Source organism: Cavia porcellus, unplaced genomic scaffold (genome assembly GCF_034190915.1).
Source record: "Cavia porcellus strain 051 isolate PalLab524CR breed Dunkin Hartley unplaced genomic scaffold, mCavPor4.1 scaffold_29, whole genome shotgun sequence".
Lineage (NCBI taxonomy): Eukaryota > Metazoa > Chordata > Mammalia > Rodentia > Caviidae > Cavia > Cavia porcellus.
Window position 1 is genome coordinate 14,434,392 of NW_026947512.1, and position 16,575 is coordinate 14,450,966.

General features: G+C 35.1%; 1 protein-coding gene across 2 annotated transcripts in view; it reads left to right on the forward strand.

Moving 5' to 3' along the window:
• Nucleotides 1–16,575, forward strand: part of Fmn2 (formin 2) — a 308,299-nt gene that overhangs the window by 198,115 nt on the left and 93,609 nt on the right. For both annotated transcript variants that reach the window (XM_063240263.1, XM_063240264.1), the window contains 5 exons: nucleotides 840–931; nucleotides 1,100–1,229; nucleotides 2,278–2,424; nucleotides 5,987–6,046; nucleotides 6,211–6,331. In XM_063240263.1, coding sequence (XP_063096333.1) covers nucleotides 840–931; nucleotides 1,100–1,229; nucleotides 2,278–2,424; nucleotides 5,987–6,046; nucleotides 6,211–6,331 — 550 coding nt within the window. The remainder of the gene's footprint in view (nucleotides 1–839; nucleotides 932–1,099; nucleotides 1,230–2,277; nucleotides 2,425–5,986; nucleotides 6,047–6,210; nucleotides 6,332–16,575) is intronic.

The window sequence follows — 16,575 nt, forward strand, 5'->3', positions numbered from 1 at the left end:
TCAGTATAACCAGTAAATATAAAACAGAATGCTGCTTTGTAAATGATGCCTATCAATTCTCAAGAAATCCATATTCATATTCTTTAATGCATTTAGCACTCTTTCACAATATCTTTGTGAGTTGCAAAATAAAGCCAAATACAAATGAAAATACTCTTAAGGCCTTTGGAAAAAGGAATAGATTTGTGTTTATTGAAGTTCATAAAAGCTTCTATATTAAAAATGCACAGAATCTTCTCTCATAAAGAAACAAATTTAGAATGATAGATTTTTAGTTCACAGCTATAAAGGGTGAAAGAAAATAAGCTTGGAGCTATTTTTATATTAAAAAGCAAGTTCAGCAAAATGATCAAAACCTTTTAGTTTTGTTCCATGTCTTAACAATTTAATTGTGCTTTTCTTTCTCCAATATATGAAACATGCAGAACACAATGTCTGTACTACTTAAATAAGTTTTAAAAGGTTTAGAATCAAATTTAATTTGATTGATTTCTGTAGAAGAAATATCATATTAAAAATAAAATTGTTGCTTTCTAAGGAGTGTTATAAACAGCCAAAATAAGAAGAAAGGAAAACTATTGTCTTAAAACATACTGGAATAAATAAACATTTTACAGATCACTAATAGTCAATAACATTATTTGGGAGATTTAGGGATGATCTGGTTTGTATTAAACATATTTACACTTTAAAATGTTTCATGAATTAAGTCAAGCTTTACTACAAACAACTGCTAAGGCATATGAAAATATAGAAAGTTTTACTGTATTAGAATCATTATTTTCTAAGGGATGTAGCTGATCAGACTCTGAAACATTGCTTGGGTTTTGTTTTCCCAGAGAGCACAGTCAGATGAACTGGAAAAAATTGAAAAGCATGGACGATCTTCCAAAGACAAGGAAAATGCCAAGTCCCTGGATAAACCTGAGCAGTAAGCAGGCCTGCTGAGGGCCCTGCAGTGGGTGCCTGGGCTGGGTGGGCTCTTTCCATTTAGGGAAAAAACCATGTCTTGAGTGCATAATTGTTATTAATGAGACGAGGATAAACATATGTTTCTATGAATTATATTTTTCCTCTTAACTTGGCTTTATTTCCTTAGGTTCCTTTATGAACTATCACTAATCCCCAACTTTTCAGAGCGAGTCTTTTGCATCCTGTTCCAATCCACGTTTTCAGAAAGCATTTGCTCCATTCGTCGCAAACTGGAATTGCTACAGAAATTGTGTGAGGTGGGTTCCAGTACTAGGAGAACTGAAGTTGAGTTCTGATATTTAATTTTGTTTAGTCATATGCATATATCAAAAAGTATGAGTATTTATTTACTCTGAATACTCATTAACTGTGATGGGAAGCAGTCTCATAAAAGGGACTATTTTATGTTTGAACTGCAAGATCAAAATGCATGTTCAGACTGACCTGCAAGGCTACAGGACTATTGTGAGTGTGTGGCAATGTGTTTGGCCTATGGAAAGTCACTTTCTTCTGCCTTTGCCAAACCAAAATGTTCACTCTACATAGTTCTCACAGACATCAGACTTCTAAATGAATGGAATCTGAAGGCATGATATTTACTGCCTTTCATTATTTTGGATTGCCCTGAACAAATTGTTAATAGTTATTCCAGCCAAATGATTTAGGAATGGTTATATGACTCAACAAAAGATAAATATTCCTTTAGAAAAAAAAAAGATGAAATGTTTGGCAGAAATGACCAGTATTAACATTTAAAACAACTTGTCAAAAATGAATAGGACCATTTGTTCTGATTGTGTTGAATTACTCTGAAAAGTGGAAAGATATTGTCAAAGACATTTTCAAAGAAAACCATGTGCAAATTGAAGGTAAACTTAGTGTTCTCCAAGAAATGAGTATGAACTTCGTGGGGGTATATCTAAATTTAGAAATTAATCTTTATAACTGTTTTTTGATTTTCTACAACTTATACCACATATTCTTATTATTCTTTTCGTCTAACTAAGATGATGTTGATGGTACTGTTTCATAGTAGTTTATATGTTGTAGCCTTATTTGTTTACCTTGAAATTATATGGTAAGAATGGCCTACATTGGAATCTCTCAACGTACAAAGCATATCTTAATGCATCATAGTGGCACATCTTTTTAAAATTTCTTTGGAAGCACTATGCCTGAAATTAACTTAATAAGAGGAAAGGGCAGAGTCTATAAATAGCATAATATAAAGACCTGGCATTGGTCTTGGATGATTGAAGTACAACTTTGTGTAAGAGAAAACTTGTTCTTTATCCTGTGTTACAGACATTAAAAAATGGCCCAGGGGTTATGCAGGTTCTGGGTTTGGTTCTTGCATTTGGCAACTACATGAATGGTGGAAATAAAACTCGGGGACAGGCGGATGGCTTTGGTTTAGACATTCTCCCCAAGCTGAAAGATGTCAAAAGCAGTGTAAGTATTTTGTATTAATGGATGAAGGCAAATTAAAGATATTTTGTTTAGGAATAAGCCAGTTATAATAAATACTTCTCTTTGCTCCAAGATAAAAAATTTATGTTGTCGACTAGAGAAAAGTACACTATTGGGTATCTAAAGTTTAAGTGAAAAATAATATTGCCTAAAGTGAATAATTTTGAAATTGTAATATTTTAAAACAAAAATAAATATTTTTTCAGTATATTTTCAGCAATTGCTAATATTTATCTTTCTGGAATCTAAGCACTAGTCAATCTCAATGAATTAGGCAGTCTACCTGATACTATTTTTCTATTTAGGCAACAGAGACTAACAGCCCCACATTTTGAAAACGAAACAAAAGATGAATGAAAATAGTTTGTAAATAACAATATAAAATGATTTCCAGCTTTTCTTCATATCATTTTTTCCCTCACACTGGTTTGCATGGGAATGTCTAAGCCCCTTTTTAAGTCCTAGTGATTTTTTGTTCTACTCTTAGAGTTGTGTTTGTTTAAAATTAATATCTAAGAGATTATAAGAGTGTCAATGGAAATATAAGGTTTGAGATGATGGTTAGAGTCACAGACAAAAGTCTGGGCTGGTAAACTGAGAAAATAAAAAAAGCTCTGTTTCTCTGATAAGAGAATCACCACACAGAACATTATGATGAAGGAAATTATGATCGCACATTTAAAATACTAAACTTAAGTAAATAATTGGCTTGTAGAAATGAAAATATGTAGGATTATCTGACATGGGTAATGCAGCAACCTTCCTTGTAAAAGGAAAATACTTTATTTTTGTCTCTTCTGTCAGTCAAAATCTTGTTCATTCATTTATTCGTATGCATATATGTGTACATTTGACAGTCTTGCATTGAGCATCCATGAAATGCTAGAACTGCTTTTCCAAAGTTGAATAACACATAGTTCTTACTTGGCACACAAACAACATATTTTTTGTGATTTTTATGGTTATTAAAATAAGAATATATATTTCAAATGAGCTTGTATTTCATTATAAGCATTTTCATAGGAATAAACCTCTAATATTTGGAACAAATAAATACCATTTGTTAAAAAAGCAAATCTGGATTTTGTCTTAGTTCATTGAAAAGGCAGTTGTGTGCTATTGTGTGCTTTTCCTTTGCAAGAGAGAAACTTTTTTTGTCTCTGAGTAACTACTTCAATGACAATGCTCTACAGTGTATTAACTATTATTCTCTTAGTATTTTGTTATGAAGTTTTGTTTTTCATAAAATAAAAATCTATTTTTAAAATATTTGATATTTTAAAAATATTTCTCAATAATTGACTGAAGTGGAACAATTTTTGTAAAGCGACATTGGAATATTTGTAACTGCATCAAAAAATGTTCAACTTATAAAAATGGGTCTGAAATATATTCTGGTAATCTTAATTCTAAATGAACAAGAGATTGTTTGTGTGTTTTGTGCTGTCTTGCTTTTATACATTCTTCTATTAAATTTTACTGATTTAAATAATTCTAGAGTAATCTAGGAAAAAATTAAATATTGAATCAACAAATAAGATTTATAATTTTTCTTGCTATCTCAGAACTATGCAGTCTTACTGAATTGATTTCTTTCTTTGTAGAACAAATGTAATTCTGTCTATTCAGGAATATTTGTAGACTTTCAAGGACAGAGCCATTACTTAGATTGCTCAAAATTTTATCTCAGCTTCCCTATAAGCTGACTTTTAACAAATGTTTTGTTAATTGATTCATGTACTGTTAACTTGCTTTTACAAGCAAGTTCTGACTAATGAGGGAAGTCACTAATGAATACATTACTAATGCATTTCAAACTGAATTATGAAATGGTGTTAACTCTTTTTACAGATAGAGAGAAAACCATGGCTAGGTCTGTAAATAGAAAACTGAGACCAATTAAATTTAATATAATTTACTTAAGCAAAAAAAAAAAAAAGTTCTAGAACCAGGCAGCATTTCAAACCAAAGATGATTCATAATATCCTACCTCATTATACTTTGCAAGTTATATTTATGGCCCAAGCAAAGGAAGTGACATGCAGAAACAACTTGATTGGCTACAGTTGGCATTTGCCTCATATTATCAGTTTTGGCAGCTTTCTGTCTCTGATTGGCTAGAGGTTCAACTATCATGATTGGCTAGGACTCATTTGCTTGGTGTAAGAAGCTATGCTTTTACCCTGACACTAAGGGTAAGAGGTTGCAGTTTGTGTACTTGGCAAGTTGGTTTCAGTTTAATATGTAGGGATGCCACTATGGAGCAACTTATTACCCATGTATGGGGATGGGTTTAGGCCACACTTACTGCAGTTTAACAAATCAAAATTTCAGAAACTTCAGTTTGTATCATAGGATTTGTTTTCAAATTGTGTGTGTGTGTGTGTGTGTGTGTGTGTGTGTGTGTGTGTGTGTTGCATGTGCATGTATATGTATGTGTGTTTATGTTCAGTCTCTCAAAATTAAATTATCTATAGCTAACTTGGAGCAAAGCAAAAAAGTTAATTAAAATTAATGCCTTTAGGGCCAGGGATGTGGCCCAGTGGTAAAGTGCTTGCCTCACATACTCAGGGTTCTCTGTTAGATATCAGCACTGCAAAACAAAACAAAATAAAACTGTAGATTTGTCTAGCATGTTCTAGGCCCTGGACTCCATTCTCAGTTATGTAAGAAATATAAAAGAAAAAGAACTGTACAGGAAGGAAGTAAAAATTCAATCTTTAAAGTCTGTTAGATGTGAAATAATTTTATATTTTTAAAACATAGAAATAAATAAGGTTTCTTATTTACAGTCACATGGGTCTTTCTCAATCTCAGTTGATGGTATAACAAATTATATTATGTATTGGTGTTTTAAAAGTTACCACTTACCTGAAATACTACTCAGTTTCCTTAGTCTAAATGCTCATGAGCCTCAAAGTTGAGTTGGACCTCTCAGTCTAGGCATAATACTAGTGATACTTATTTCATTTAATATAGTAATTATAAAACATAGAAGTAATAAATAAAAGTTCATAAGAAAAACATTAAAAAATTTATAAAGTGAATTAAACTTCTGACTAAAGAAGGTAAAAATAGGGAAGTGCAGTGGTCATGAGCCGTATACAGCTCTGCTCTCCTCTGAACTTTAGATGGGAACAAAGGAGGAAAATCTATGCTATTAAACTCTTAGGATGAAGCAACTTGGGCAGGCATGTGTGGTGGTGCACACCTGTGATCCCAGTACTCTGGGAGACAGAATCTCAAGTTGCATCTGAGCCTAGGCAACATAGCTATAGACCTTGTCTTTTAAAAGAATAGTACTGAGGATGTAGCTCAGAATGAAGGCCCTGGATCCAAGGGTCATTGCTGCTTCCCTGCAAAAAATGACTGTGACAATTCAAAATGTAAAAGTTCACATGTCATTCTAAATGCTCTTGTGTGCGTGTGTGTGTGTGTGTGTGTGTGTGTGTGTGTGTGTGTGTATTCAGTGGAATTTCTTTTAATAATGCATGTTTAATAATTTTTAAAATATGTTGTGACTTACTTTGATCTTTCTGCCTAGGACAATAGCAGAAGCCTTTTGTCATATATTGTTTCATATTATCTTCGAAATTTTGATGAGGTAAGACCATGTTTACAGCATTTTGTTGTGTCGTTCATTTTGGGGGTGATTTGGTAATGTTTTCTCTGCTATTGTTACCTGCCTTTGTTTTCAGCATGACTGCTGCTATGTGATTTGTAGTTGTATTAACACTGACTGGTTTTAAAATTATGCTTTCTAATTAGGATGCTGGAAAAGAACAGTGTGTCTTTCCACTACCTGAGCCACAGGACCTTTTTCAGGCCTCGCAGATGAAGTTTGAAGATTTTCAAAAAGATCTCCGAAAACTAAAGAAAGATTTGAAAGGTAATTTATAATCTTGAACTTTCATTTTTAAATCATTGACATTTTTCTTGTATATTCAGTGTGTTGTTATATGGTCAATGTAGTTCACATTAGGATTTTAATTTATAGTCTTTTCATGAAAGATAGAAGCCTTTGCAATGTTTTTGAAAGAAGTAAATTAGTCTTTTACAACATTGTGGGACTAAATTTCTTATGACAAAAGAAAAATTTTGTGAATGATCGTATTTTTTGACATTGAAAAAATTGTATATTGGAAGTTTAATTATTGAATAATATTTCGTTCATTTGAATAAGCATATTTCATCAGGATCCAATTTTCATCTTGTTTTTATTTGATAGCCAAGAAACTTGTCCATTTATCATTTTATGCTGGGCACAAATAATGTCACTGTTAAAAGATAAATGGTCCCTGCCCATTTTCCTTTGGCATATTTGCCCAAGATTTTGTGACTTGTGAGCTTTCCTGAAAACATAGTATCTTCTTATACATATATGATAAAAAAAACCCACATGTGTTTATGTTGTTTTGCTGTCATTTAAGCCTTAAGCCAAATCATTTTGAGAATAGTCTGAAATTCCTCAAATTTCTAAATTGAACTTTTGCATGGAAGCAAATAGTTCACAAAATTTAATTTTCTTGAACAAAATACTTTTCATCCCCTTTCATGATGTTTATTATTTTGGGGGGTTGTTGAGAATACCCCAGCTCTTCAAACCTTTTCTAACTCTTATTAGTACAGTCAAATAGTGAATACAGTGAGATTTTCATTTAGTGTTGTCTTGCCAGATGAGGCCTGGTTACCTCTGTTCAGAAGCCAAGAAGGACCTATTTTAATTTAAAACACTCAATCCCAATAGTGAGATGTGTTTATATCCAAAGATGCTGATCTGTAGTGATCATGGAGTTGTGTTTTGGTCACACTTGCTTTTATGTGTATTTTAATTAGTGTAACACCGTTACATTTCCTTGCAGTTCTTATATGGTCAGTGTAATTCATGTCAGGCATGTGCTAGATGCTGAGTTACCAGGAGACTGAAATTCTAGGAGACTGGAATTCTGCGACATAGATGTGCTTTCTTCAAGCCTTACACATAGGTGTCTTTGGACACCAAGAAAGACTACTTTCAATAATACTAACATAAAGCTATGTTACGTTTGTATAATATTACAATGATTCCTATTTAAGTTAAAAGTGGATTCTTAAACTAATAGGAAATAGACCTTTTCGTGCAGGGATGCAGTTCATGCAAAGCACTTTTCTAGCATGTATGAAGCCATAGTTGGAGCTCAGCACTGAGGGAGGAAAAAACAACAAACTTCTTCACTGTAGAGATTGTCATACTTTAAATTTACATCAGATATTTGGGCGTGCTGATAACATTTTACACACACGTGTACACACACACACATACATACTCACTCACCCTCATCTGGTGCTAAAGGCATTTCTGTGGGATTTGAAAAATGCTTTATACTTTGATCAACAGATCAGCTTTCCAAACTGGGGTTTTATAGTTTACAGATGATTCGATAAGTGAGAGGAATGAAAATCTTATTACCAGGGACATCATAGTTGCTTCATTTGGTGCATCGCTTTGGAATATTACCTGTTATCTTTTAGCAGCCACAGGCCTGCTTTCTACAGGTATTAAAATCTACCTGTAGCCATGAAAATGGTAATTTATCATAAGACTTGGAGCTTAATACAAAGAGCTGATACTATGTAATCTGCTTAAGCAGGATAAATAACCGCTGCCTCTGAACGCTGTTGCTGTGTGTTTTCTCCTTGGCCATTGTGGTAGCTACAGAAGACTATCAAAGGACATCTTAGACATGTCTGAATGCCTCAGAAGGTTGTGGAGAAGATTGTCAGCATCAGAGTTCTACATTTATGCAGAAAAATGATGAACTAATTGAAAACCCCATATTCTGGGTTAGCAAGTATAAAATTTTCCTAGTACAGCAGCTTCCCGGGTTTGCCAGTAGGTTGTAACAACTCCATGCCCTAGAAATGGGCAGGTTCATGACCATGAATACAGGAACTGCTGGGCTGGGTTAAATTTGAAAGGAATGTGCGGTGTTGTCCAAAGAAGGGTTTGCAGCAGTTCTCCAATTTATTTGACCACAGAGCACTTTTTTCACAGAATGAGTGGTGGGTTCTGCGGGCAATGGAACAGACTGGAACTAATTTGGGGAAATGTAAGATTGGTAGTATTAGCAGCGAAAGCAGGCACTTGCTCCGAGGAGTTTACAGTGAAGGTGAGGAAATGAAGTGATAGTTCATGAAATAATGAAATTGTATATTACTGTTCTAATAAAAAGGGTGGTGCAGAGAGATTTACAGGCTGTAAAATTCTGAGGATTAAAGACAACAAAAATTATAACTTGTCTCTGTCTCTCTCTCTCTTCTAAATTTTCAGTCTTTCCATAGAAAATAAAATGCGATGGGGTGAAAAAGGAAGTCTTAGCACTTAAAATTTAAATCTAATGGCTGGGAACTAAAATTTAATAAATGTAGCATTTCATACCCATGCATAAAGACAAGTAGTCTCATCTTTTTAGGAATAAGATGGATAAAAATAGACATATAACTGGTCTGGATGGCCAATTGTTTTTAGATACAGTAATAGTATCTTTAAAATGTCTGCTTTGAGTAAGGTAGCCTATTTAAATGATTTCTTTTAAGTGATCAAGTGAGAATATTCAATTAAAAAGAATCAGCCTGTCCCCATATTTTTCCTCCTAGAGGCATATTGTTTTTAAATAGGCTTAGGTGTGAAAAATTTGTCCAAATATTTTTACTACAGCAAATAGTTGAAATCATCTATTAACAATTAGATAAAATCTAGAGTGATGAGTTTCACAAAGACAGAAAGTTGTAAGTATGAAGACACTCATCTACTGGCTCACCATCTTCTGTTTGTTTCTACTTAGAGACTTAAATTTTATTTCTAAGGAAAGGCTGGGAAATAATATGTCATTTTTTGGACATCTTAATAAGACAACTGTATGTCTAGAGCTTTAGCATTTTATGGAAACATCCACTGTGTTTGGTTTTCTCTGCTTATCCCTAAGATTTCCGTAGCTCCCTCCTTGTGGTACTGTCCCGGTTTCTGCAGCTCAGTGACATGTAGTGTGTTAAGCAACCTGACCTGCTTTTGCTCTCTTCTGGCTGGCAGCGACTTTCCTTGATGTAGTCCTGCCAAATGATGATTTCTGTTCCAACGCCTTCCTTGGGTAGGAATTGTAGTGCTCACTCACCACAGGACTTAAATCAGCTCTGCTTGCAACAGAGCCTTGAGCAGTTAAGTTATCAGAACCGAGCCAGAACCTTCACATGCAAATTCTTCTTTGCATCCTCTGTCCCAATGCATGCTTGGTCACTGCTTCCTACACTTGACTTGAAAATTCATTTAAAATTCATTAACTGTATCTTCAGGATGAAGCAATGTCTATCTCCAGAGATAGATAAGAAAAACCAGTCTTTCAACTGATATATGTATTGAATATTAACTCAACAATTGTTGGTTTGTTAGTATTACATTGAAGTTGTATATTTAACACATGTTCTTTTTTCTTTATATTTGAGGAAAGAAAAATAATGTACTTTTTAGAAAATATCCATCTGTCTTGTACATGTTAAGCATATGGTTTAATCCTGCATTATACCCCAATCCCTTAAAAATAACTTTTTCTCATTATTTTTAGATTAGTATCAGTTTTGCATAGGCACTTTAGATGATACTGAAAGACTTAAAGAAGAGAATATATTTATCTCTATTTCTAAAATCCAGTGATAAATGATTTTTTTATGTTTCTATCTAATGTGTGTATACTGAATATATGTGAATTATACTTTCAGGACAGTGGTACAGGGCTGGAGGTTTAGCTCAGCAGCATAAGCACCTGCCTTGCAAGCAGGCGGTCATGAGTTCAATCCCCGGTACCGATAAAAATGAAAAAGGACAGTGGTACAATTTTTAAATAATTTTTGTCTATTCACTACTTTATAGCTTTCCACTATTCTTGTTTACCTTTGGCTTTCTACTGATGTGTATAGTACAAAAACATTCTTTTCATATTTTTCTATTTTACTGGGAACTTAGAAATTTCAGTTTAATGACCGATTTCTTCAGTGTTTCAACACTTCTCAACCACTGCCTTTAAAACTATTTTTTAATCATATTTCTTCTCGTTTCCCAAAACTCCTTTTAAATGTGTTTTGTAGTCACTTGATCTAGACCCCATCTGTCTTTTCTGTCAGAGCTTTCAAATCTGCCCTATAATCTTCATGCATTCTTCAATATTATTTTCCAGTTTATTGATTTTTCTTTATTTTATCCAAGCTGTGTTTACATTATCAATGTAGTTACCTTGGCATCATAGTTATTTTTGTTTCTAGATTTATAATATATTTTATCATATTTAATTTTGTTTCTATAAGTTTCTTATTATTATTTTGGATATTATCTTTTGTGTCATTGATACTTTTCAGTTTTTGTTTCATCTGAAATGAATTTATCTTCCACTTTTTTGTTTTTAAGCTGTCTTCTCATTTAATTTAGTTTGGTAGCTGATTTTTAATATGTGTTACAAAGTTATGACCTGTAATTTAAATCCAGCCTTCTTCCCTTTTTGATGACACTGGAGATTGAACTCAGGGGCACTATATTACTGAGCTACATCCCTTACCCTTTTATTTAGTTATTTTTTGAGGTAGGATCTCACTAAGTTGCTTATATTGGTCTTAATCTTGGATCCTCCTGCATCAGCCTCCCTGGATTCAGATTTATTGTAGATAGAATTCAAGTGGCTCACAGTCGTGCCCAATCATGTACATATTATCTATGACTGCTTTTTCGTGTTGAGGCATGGTGACAGACTATAATTCTATTATTCCTGCACACACCCTTTCTCATCTCTAACCTTCAAATCTTTCACTGTTGATTCTTTTCACCTGCTTTTATCTGGTCTGCCTTTCATAGCCAGAACTAAAACTTCTCTCAGCAGCACCTGTCCTGCGGCAACCATGGCAGGTTGATTACAGAATCAGTCTCCAAGCTACTGAATGCCTCTGCTGAGCTCTTGGTTGGAACACTGTCTGCAGCTCTTGCTGCCCCAGGGATACAGCAGCTTAAGGGCTTAGCCCAGGAAGCAGTGAAGTGTAGTTGTTTTCATCTCCTTTCACAAGCTAGGAGACAGCACAGTGCTGATTTCCAGGTGCGAGTCCCTCCTGGGTGTGTGAGCTGTCCTCATTCCAGTCCCTAGACATGCCCTGCCTCTGTCCTCCATTCCACACTCGTGACGTGGCCTAATGTCTTCCCACCGTAGCCAGCTTATTAATTTCCTCATTAACTGGGTTTATTAACAGGCTTATCTACTATTTCTGGTCCAAGGAGGTGTGTACATTTTTAGCAAGCACGCTATGTATGCCTAGTTTCCTCTTCTATTATTTTTCACTGCTATGTGCTTTCATCAGAGGAAAAACTCAGTCTATAAATTCATCATTCTGTTTGACGGTACAGCTACACTTTTATGTCTTACATTTTTTTTCTCACTGAAAACTGTAGAAGAAACATTTTCCCACATGATTTAATATATTCCAAAAATCATTAATGATAGTTTCCAAATAATTAAGGCAGTTATTGTGTCTTAATTTAGTAATTTGATTCTTGTAGCAAAGTAGTCTTTGCAGTTTTCACTATTTTTAACCATTGTCCTGTTGAATATATATATATATATATATATATATATATATATATATATATTTTTTTTTTTTTTTTTTTTTTTTTTTTTTTTTTTTGTACCAGGGACTGAATTCCTGACCTCGTGCTTACCAGGCAGGCACTTATGCCACTGAGCTAAATCCCAAGCCTGTTGAATATTCTTATTCATACTCTCTTAAAAATTATATTTCTAGTCATTTGCTTAAGTACTTTACCAAAGGCAATGAATACTTTTCAGGTTCTGATATTGCCAGACATGCCTCTAGAAAGTAATGATTTATTTAAATGGGTGAATTGTTTGTTAGAACAGAATAATGAAATTTGTGAAGTTTTGATCACTGAGCAATTTTACAGACATTACAGTTTTTATTACCTTAACTATCATGTAACAGATATTTGTTAAATTAGTAGAAAATAAGAGATCAAAATATCTAGCCTTGAAAAAAAAATTGAGCCTTTCTTCATGACTGATAGACTAAAAAGAAGACTAGTGGTAAAATGATTAACCAAGGTACAGGATAACAAGTGTTTTTAAAACACTAACAAAGTGTTTTCGAAATACAGAAGGGTTTGGAAAATTATGTTTAAATTGGACTTTGGAACACCAGTGAGATTTTCTTGGGATGGGGCAGAAACAGAAATTTGAGCACTCAGGAAATTGGGCTTGACCATAGACACCATGTGGCTCTTTGGGCTTTGCTTGTGTATTGATCCATAAAGCAAGGAATTTTAATTGGTAACAAATATTCATACCTGACATGTGGCTAATTGTAACCAAGTTCACAACCAGGGTCAGGATTGTATACACATTTCTCAGCCAGTGATTCTGCTATGCCTTTCACGGTGGCTTGCTGTGCTGACCATGGTCAATGTTTTATGTATATCAACTCATTTAATCCCTATGACATGGATATTGCATTAATTTCCTTTTTAGTGGTTAGGTAACTTCAATATTAAACATCCTGCAAGGGACACATACTATGAGCAGTGGCTGGATGTAAACATGGGAAATCAGATCTGAAGTTCACTTTCTTAACTACAACACCAGGACCCACTTGTTTTTACTGAATGAAACCTTTCAGGAGGGTTAAATATTGAGTATCCTTAGCTCTTTCTTAGCACATACCTAATGTAATCTGGACTCAGAATGTGAATTAATAATGTAATGACAAATGGGTGCTAAGGTGTGATGTAACTAAGCACAAGGTCCTCAGGAAAGCAGAAGGGAGAATGTGCACTCCTCTTCATGAAAGGTAATTTGGATTTCACGCTGTATTCATTGGCTAGCCATAGAAATGGTTTTAAGCAGGGATACAACAAACTTAAGGCCACCTCAAGGCACTTGGAAGTGACTATTTAGAGCAGAAGCAGGAGACTCACCTAGTCAGAGGTGTTTGGAGCATGTGCTAAGGTGTTTCTCATAAGAGTAAAGAGGAGGAAGTGATTTGTGAGTCTTTGGAAATACAGCAGGTCTGGAGTCTATAATCATTCTGATATACAGTGAGAAGAAGGAGGGTGGTACAAGAAGACTCTGAGTTTTAGCTTGACTCTCCCTCCAGAAGCATACAAAACCCTCACAGAAAAGGATGGAGATATAAAGGCATCCATAACTTTGATTTGTGTCCTTCAGACCCAGAGGAAATTATTTCAAAAATGAAATAAAGAATAATAGGCAGGACTTCGGAGAACATGGTGGACAGATTGCAGCAGCTACGGAGGCTCTCTGAAAGACCCAGCTTAGAATTCAGGAATGGTGCAGAGTAAGGAATCAATAAACAAGAGGAGATATGCCCTGCTGACCCAAGAATGAACTGGGCTGAGAGAAACCAACTGGGAATGCAATCCTGGTGCTATAATAGGAACAGAAAAGCCTCAGTGTGGAAGCTGGAGCCCGTGCCATTGGAAGCCACGATTTGGGTTTCCTGCCACCGCTACTGCGTCTACATTGGCTCAGCAGGGAGAGAGACGCGCGAAAGCTCTGAGAAGGGTGAACAGAGTTGAAAGCAGGACAGGCGGGGAGCTGTGCATTGACCTGTGGTGAGTGAGAGAAACTGGGACCCTTCCACGGTCTAGGAGACTCCAACAGAGGACATTCTGGGACCGGGCAGACTTGCAGGAACAGGGCGCTGCAGTGACTTCAGTCACGTATCGCTCTCTCAAGCGGGATTGGTGAGCAGTGCCTAGCCTATGTGACGCTGCTGGCTGAGACCCAGTAGGCTACTACAACCCAGATCCCAGCACCTGAAGGTGACCTGGAGGGGCGGACCCCACATAGGCTGCCTGGCCTGCAACTTCCTGGTGTGCTGCGGTGGGTGGGAACACCTAGCAGGCGCAATTCAATCAGACTGTGGCCGACAGGGAAGGAAGCTAGGCCTCCTATATATGCTTGCATATACAAGGAACAAAGAATATGGGAAGAAGCAGCAACAAGAAAGGCTCCTCGGCCCCCAGTCCTGAGAAAGAAGCAATCGCAGACACAGCACCAATAGATATAAAGCGCTATCTCCAGAGCCTCATAGACAAGTTCAGGAATGAAGTTATTAATGACCTAAAGCTAGACATAAACAGAATAGTTAGAGAAATGCTAAGCACAACCCAAGAAAAAACAGATGGTGGAATGGAAGAACAGAAAAAGAGGCGAGAATTGTTTGATGGAGAAAATAGAGAAAGCATAGAATACGTGAAGCAGGTTCAAAGAGATTACCAGGAAACTAAAAACTATCGAAAACTGGCATAACAGCTTGAAAGAAACTAAGGACAGATTATCTGAACTGGAGGGCAGATTTGTAATATGGGAGCATGAAATGAAAAACTTCTTAAAAATAACAAAGAAACAAACAGCAATAATACAAAGACTAGAAGATGATAAGAGGATCTATAAGTTAAGAATTAAGAACATAAAAGAAGAAGTAGGGACACAAACAAATGAACTACAAAAGCTACTCACAGAAATAATCCAGGAGAATTTTCCTAATTTAGCAAAAGGTAAAGATACTCAGTTGTATGAGGCATACAGGACCCCAGCCACCTACAACCCAAACAGAGCTACACCCAGGCATATAATAATCAAAATTCCAGAAATCCAATATAAGAACAGAATATTAAAAGCCATCAGAGACAAGAAGCAGATCACTTACAAGGGAATACCCACCAGAATTACAGCAGACTTCTCAGTACAAACCATCAAATCACAAAGAGCGTGGGGGGAAATAATTCAAACTTTGAAAGATAATCTCCAGCCAAGATTGATATATCCTGCACAACTATCCCTGGAAATTGATGGAAAAACAAGGTGCTTCCAGGATAAAGAGGAACTAGGGGAATATGCAACCACCAATTCAACTCTACAGAGAATATTGCAGGATATCCTAAAAAAAAGAAAAATATGAAGAACCCAGAAATAGTGGCAGAAAGGCCACAATGAATGGAGCAGAAAACAAAATGAAAAGACAAACTGACAACTAATGACAGAAAAGAGCTCAACAGAAATGAGGCAGAGAAGATTGGATGATAGGAACAGCTATTTTGGAGAAAATGACGTCTTAATAGGTAATACTGGTTTAGTATCATCTTGTTTTGAAGTCTCATCAAGCTTTTGTTCTGTCTCCATTGGTCTAAACAGGTTGTATCTTATTGGATTTTATTATATATGATAGTATAAGCAAAAACTTTTATAGACAAGGAGATTATACAGAAACCACTGTTCATTTTCTGTTAGTTGATTCTAAATACCCTGTAATACTGTCATTCTCTTAAATGGTTTTACATTGTTTTGATGTATTTGATGCTATAGTATACGAAGTTATACTCAAAGATTTCAAGGAAAGAGACAATATGGTAACTACTTTTATGTCGGGATTATCTTGTGGTGAAACACTATTTTGCTTAAATGGTTATGTTTTGATCTGCGTTGTTTTGCTGTTATGCCCTCTTTTATCTGAATCTCCATTTTATTATTTACTTTTTTGTTTTTATCCTTTTAATTAAGGGAAAAATAAATTAAAAAATAGCAGGATATATTATAGTAACCCACTTTGACTTTCCATTATCTTGATTTAAAGCCCTGTATTGCTCTCACCATCTTGTTTTGACTGATGTTCCTCTATTCTGTTTTGCTTGATAGTACCAGGTTCGAAAGTGTAGGCAACAGCTATGAAGATAGTGGGATTCATTATGACGCCCATTCTGGTTGACTATTATCTATTTTTGAAGACCTATAATATCTCCAATGTTTTGGTTTTGTTGGTTTTGTTCTTTACTGTTTTGTTCAATTTTATTATAACTGATGATATAGGCAATTCTATTAGAGATAGCGGGAGGCATTAGGGTAACCATTGTTGATCACCTTGTATCATGCTTTTACATTATCTATTATGTCCACCCTTTTGATTTGACTGACTCTGTTTTGTTATGTCACATTTGGTTCTACTCTCTTCCAAAAAAGTAATAAGAACTGTGGGAGCAACAAAACTCAAAATGTGTAATTGTCATTGTACAAAAGAGAGGAAAAGAAAGTG